This window comes from Vitis vinifera, chromosome 10 (assembly GCF_030704535.1).
Source record: "Vitis vinifera cultivar Pinot Noir 40024 chromosome 10, ASM3070453v1".
In the NCBI taxonomy this organism is placed as follows: domain Eukaryota; kingdom Viridiplantae; phylum Streptophyta; class Magnoliopsida; order Vitales; family Vitaceae; genus Vitis; species Vitis vinifera.
In genome coordinates this window covers 5,945,698-5,951,697 of record NC_081814.1, presented here as the reverse complement: position 1 = coordinate 5,951,697, position 6,000 = coordinate 5,945,698, and the positions used below count along the sequence as shown (strand labels likewise).

Here is a 6,000-nt window from a genome sequence, read left to right as displayed (position 1 = left end):
ATCACATCTATGATAATTTAATACATAGTATGCCGTATAAGGGAGGTAACATAGAGAGTAGAGCTCTATTACCTTCTATAGAAATCAGAGCGATAAGAATCGGTATACCATATATAATACAATGACTTGGGGATAGAGCTCTAATATACATAATTTAATTTCTAAATCCAAACTCGTGGCTATCTTGAATGTAAGAATTTATTTGATTGTGTGATTTAAAAATGGTTTTTTGTTTTTGGAAAGAGAAAATTATTTTAATATTGTTTTACTGTTATTTTATAAAAACAAAATAATTTTTAGAGAATAAGTAAGAATTGTTTTAATTGGTTTTTAAATTAAAAAATAAAAAACAGTTTTTCAAAACGAGTTTTAGAAAATATAGCCAATAGGACCTAAAGTTTTTGAAAATCTTAAAATGAAAAATAAAAAATTGAAGAATTATTTGCAAAATTTATAATTTTTGATAATGACGAATAAGTTCAGTCTAATAAATTAAAATTTGCAAAAGCATATATTCTTTTACGATTTAATTTATTTTTCTGGCCATAGAATCATTGACACGCAAATGAGAAATTTCTTCTTAGTAAAATTTGAAGCCCGGCCCATCGTTGTATCGTGTATTATTAGAGCTCCCCAGGCCCAAAATTTTAGCCCGGACCAGAGAAGTTTCCTGGGCCACCTCGAAAGGGCCCCCGAAGGCCAATGTCATGTCGGAGCTAAAAGCCAAACCATTTCCCTCGTTCCGTGACTGGTTTTTCTTAATAACAGCAGCAGTGTTCAATTTAGGGTTAGGGTTTGAAAATCGACTGCGATGTCTGGGTACGACACTCGCCACGATGGCAATGGCGAGAGCTACCGTTCTCACAGTAAAGAAGGTGAACGAGGCGGATCGTCTCCTTACGATGCGTTCGAGGAGCGAGATTCGCATCACAAGGTACGTTTCTTCTTCTTCCTCTTTTATTTATTTTCGTGTGTTTTGGTTTTTATGTAGATTATTGCGAATTGAGATTCATTTGATGGAATGTGGATTTATGATTTGCTTTTGAAAGCGTCTAATGATGTTTATTGTGACACATGACTTAACTGCCTCTTTTAATTTATGTTTTTCATGATTGGAATGGATCCTGTTGATTATGCAATCAATGGATAATAAGTTATTTTGTGGAAGTTCCACGGTTCCATTGGATTTTACATAGCATTTGAAAGCTACAAAGATTTAAAAAATCAGGATTGATAATCTGGATAGACGTAATTCTCAATGAAAAATAACTCAGTGAAAATGTCTACAAAACATTCCTATTAACCTTTGAAAAATGAAGAAAATTTTGCGAGGACATGAAAATTTGAAATGAAATGTTAAGACTTACCATTATGGACGGTGATGTGATGATGTCATAACATTATTAAAAGAATGCAGTAGCACATCATTTCTTGATAAGCAAAACAGACTGTATTGTCAAGTTGCCTAACAGAACGGGGCACAGCCCTAGTATACTGGAAGTATACAAGGTACACCCAGGCAAGAAGGGAAAAAGGAGATGACCAAAGAAAACCACCCTTGCTTACCAATGTGCAAACTATTAGAAAAAATAAAGTAAGGAGCAAGTAGTGTCACAGTCCCCACCACACCCCAAACACACCCCCCACCCCCCCAAAAAGGAGATGACCAAAGAAAACCATCCTTGCCTACCCCATGTATACACTGTTGGCAAAACCAAAAGGAGCAAACAGGGTCACACCTCCCCACCACAGGTGTTTTCAAAGTTCTTCTATTTTTCTTTCAAAATATTCCATAATAAGTACAAAAGAGGCATTGTCCAAACCATGTTTCTACTGTGACACACAAAATTGCCATGCCATTCTTGCAGAATAACTTTTTCAAGGAAGAACCCAAGCCACTCTCAACATGGAAACACAAAAGAGCATAAATTGGATAACCCCTACAATGCATGAGAATATGTTCAACTAATGCCTCCTGCTTCTTGCAGAGACAACACTTATTCTTTGAAGTCTAATCTCTTCTTATAAGATGATCAGTTGTGGGAATTTTCCCCAAAACAGCCTCCCAAGCAAAAAATGTAACCTTAGATGGCAACCTTGCAGCCCAAATGTTTTGGGGGTGGAAACAACATGGTTGCTTTTGAGCTCAAACACCTGTAATAGGATCTTATAGAAAATATATCCATTTTGGAGGCCATGTGCACCTTCGTATCAAAAAAATTACCTCAAATGATTGCCAAATTTAAAATCTAGAAAAAACTCCCTCACTATCTCCAACTCCCAATTGAAGAAACTGCATCTAATCATGGGATTCCAACATCTGTTTTTTTTAAGGCTAAAAGTGTAAGTATATTAATAGCACTTAAGCAAATGGTGTAGCAAAGTACACACAATGCATACATTTGGCGCCAAAATAGGCAAGCTAGAAAAAGAAAGAATAGCAAAAAACATGCTTCCTCTCTTTACTTGGAGCTAATCAATCAACAAAAGCCTATCGTGGTATACAAACGATCATCTATCTACTATTTGATTCATTTCAAAAAAGAATTCATAAATGAAAATTTAATAGTTTGTTTTAATTAGGTTTGTACCTTGTGGAGTTGGGCTAGGGTGTATATTGGAGAGGAGTCCTCTTCACTCTTAGGTTTTTTGGAGTGGCTAGCGGCCACTTAAGGGAGGGTAAGGGTGCTTGTTCTTTGTGCTTTCGTTTTAGGCTGATTTGTATACTTCTTGTATGCTTGGTGGCCTTTGCCCTTTAATATATTTGTGTTATCTATCAAAAAAAAAAAAAAAATAGTTTGTTCTAATTAGTCCAATCCTTTGAAAGACCTTTGGTTTCTTTCTTGCTACAATATTTAAAAATAGATACAAAGGAGGGACCCTCCAATCTTTTTTTCTTTTGTTTTCCATGAAAAGTTCATGCCAACTCAATGAAGTTTCTTTTATTCTTGAGTGCATCACCCAAGCCACACCAAATAGAGAAAAATAGTCGCGACAACATTTTTGTTTTAAGGCAATGTAGGAGCAAATAATCAACAGATTATTCCTCTGCTTTGCACAGATGGCATCTATTTGGCATTATCCATCATCTTCTTTTAAGTTGATCAATTGTTATAATTCTTCCCCATGTCACGCAAAGAATCCCACCTTCACAGGTATTTAGCAATTTCGAATTATGTTTGTGGGAAAAAAAAACTCTCTTCTTCCTTGGACTAAGGAGTAGCAAAAGGATTTAACAAAGAACTTACTAGTCTTGGACTCCTTCCATCCCATTCTAGCATCTTCATCTCTTTTGATTGAACTTGTTTGCAATTTAAAAGGTTGTCATTCCTTCAAGCTCCTAATTGTTAAACTATCTTGAGAAGTTGGGACTACATCAACCTCCCTCCGCAACTTGACCCCACACCTCTACTACCCATAAATCTTTAGCGGTGAAAATAATGTTGATAAGGACTCTTCCAAAGATAAAGTCTCCACATCATCTATCTTTCCAAAATTTGACCCTTCTTCCATTGCTAATAATGAGATGAGATTTGCTCTTGAAGGATTTCCACCCATTTCTAATGGACTTCCTCATACCCACCCCATAACCATCCCTCATAGCCCTTGGGCACCTCCTCCCCAAAACACATACACACACCCCTTTTCTCCAAGCTTTTGAGCTATAACACATTTTCATTGAGACTTTCTCCAAACTTTTGTGCTATAACACATTTTCATTAGGACTCTCGCAACTGTAATCTCCAACTCCACTTATGAAGAAGAGCCTTTTTGTTTAGAACAAAGAGATTTCTAATGCATTGCTATACTTATTGTTTAAGTAGGCTATGAACGAATTTATTGCATTGGGTTTTTTCACAATACGACCATATCCCAAAGGAAATTTCTTTGAATTTACTCTAATCTTAAACTCACCTTTTTTAGGATGAAGAACATAGACATGAAGTAAATTTGTAGGCTAGGTAGTGTACTTTTGATAAAGGTAAATCTCCTTCATTTCGATGGATATTGCCTCTTACACATACCAAGGCTTCTTTGAAATCTCCCCACCACATCCTAGACCCTCATTGATTTGACTGAAGCTCCCAAAGGTGAGCCTAAATATGTAGTGGGGATGCTTCTCTCTACATCCCAGTGTATTAGCTAGTGCATCCACTTTATCAACCACTCAAATGAAAATTAGCTTACATTTCTTCGTATTAATTTTCAAACTAGATATTGCCTCAAACTACATAAAAAAAACTAGCTTAGATAATCCAATTGCTTTTGACTAGTGTTGTAGAAGTTTAGTGTATCGTCACCAAACAGTAGATGGGCCATTTCTAGTCCCTCATCACTTCTACCACCCACCTTGAAACCCGAGATGAAACCCTCTACAAAATTGCACTAAGTGCCTCTATGGCTAAAATAAGGAAATAAAAAGAAAGAGGGTCTACTTGCTTCAAACCCTTAGAGATTTGAAAGAAACCAGATGGGGTCTTATTAACTAGAATTGAGAATTTTGTTGAGGAGACGCACCATTTGATCCATTTAATCCACTTTTGACCAGAACCCATTTTCTCCAAGACTATCATCACGAAGTCCCAATTAATGTGATCATACCCTTTCTTGATATACATCTTATAAATAACTCCTTTATTGATGTTCTTCATCCTTAAATCTATAGCCTCATTTGTGATAAGAAGTACGTTAGAATTTGCTCACCCTTCATGAAAGCGTGTTGGTAATTTGGTACCACTTTTCACATGACCTTTTTGAGTTTGTTAGCTAAGGCTTTTGCCAGTAGCATATATAGCCCCCTAACTAAGTTAATGGACTCTACATCTTTCAAGTCCTCTACATCACCTTTCTTTTGGATCAAGACCAGGAAGGTGGCATTTAGGCTTCCCTTGAATGAATTATTAGAAAAACACTCTTTGAAAAAACTTATTGCTTCTTGCTTAACAAATCCCCAACATAGTTGCCAACACTCCATGGTGAAGCCATCTAACCTTGGGGCTTTATGCCCACTGAAATTGGACAATGCACCCCAAACTTCCTCCTCAGTAAAAGAAGCCTCCATATTGTTAGAATCCTCGCTTTTGATTATTCCAAAACTCATTTCATTGATATTAGGTCTCCATTCCCCTGCTTCGGACAAGAGCCTTTAAGAAGCCCTAGTTAATCGCCTCCTTTATGTTAGCCTCCTTGGAAAGCCATACCCCACTTTGACTTTGGTCCCAACTATTTCAAACCTAAGGTTCCCCCCTCCCAAGCTTCGTTTTGAATTGCTAAACCGAACAAGGCAAAAAATAATCCATTAAATTGCTTCATGTAACATTGTCTTTCCAAAATTTGGTTGATTGGTTGTTATTGACAGAACTATACGTTTGTTTGAAAGTCTTCCATACTCTCAGCTAAAAACCTTCTAAAGACTACAATTAAGAGTGTCCCTACCATGACCTTGCAATTTCAATCTAACACCGTCTCTATTTTCTTCCCTAAAATGAACCCCCTCCACAAACCATCCTACTTCCAAGCTAATCTCCACAACCACTTCCCAAGTAATAAATTATTTAGCATCGAGAGTCTTTTGATGACTAGTCCTCTTCTTGTCTCTTTAGAGCACTCCATGCCCCACTTAGGCAAACATACCTTGTTATTGGATGGCCCACTTCCTCATAGAAATTCTTTCTAAATTCTTTCAATTGTGTGATGTGCAAAATTGAAATTATGTGCATGCATTGGTACATTTATAAAGCACTATATGTTTGAATATTATATGAGCAAAATTATGAAAATTTTGGAGACATATCAAGGATATCTTATGAAGTTTTGCCTAAACAATAAGGTTGCTATGAGAGATGTAGAAACTTTAGAAAATTGCTAATATCTTATAAGTATTAGAAATATTGCATGAGAAGTTATCTAACCAAGGACCATTGAAACATGAAAATATTTGAGATGTATAGGAGATGTTATCAAATTTTCAATCTTTGAAAGTTGTAACTCAATTAGGCA

The 6,000-nt window shown here is 36.1% G+C and overlaps 1 protein-coding gene across 2 annotated transcripts in view; it reads left to right on the top strand.

Annotated features, from left to right (window-relative positions):
* The first annotated feature begins 654 nt into the window (after positions 1–654).
* LOC100243034 (splicing factor U2af large subunit B) overlaps positions 655–6,000 on the top strand; it is a 28,459-nt gene continuing 23,113 nt past the window's right edge. The window contains exon 1 of one of the 2 annotated variants that reach the window (XM_059739962.1): positions 655–934. In XM_059739962.1, coding sequence (XP_059595945.1) covers positions 812–934 — 123 coding nt within the window. In that variant the 5' untranslated portion in view covers positions 655–811. The remainder of the gene's footprint in view (positions 935–6,000) is intronic. The other variant, XM_059739963.1, reaches the window with a different exon arrangement.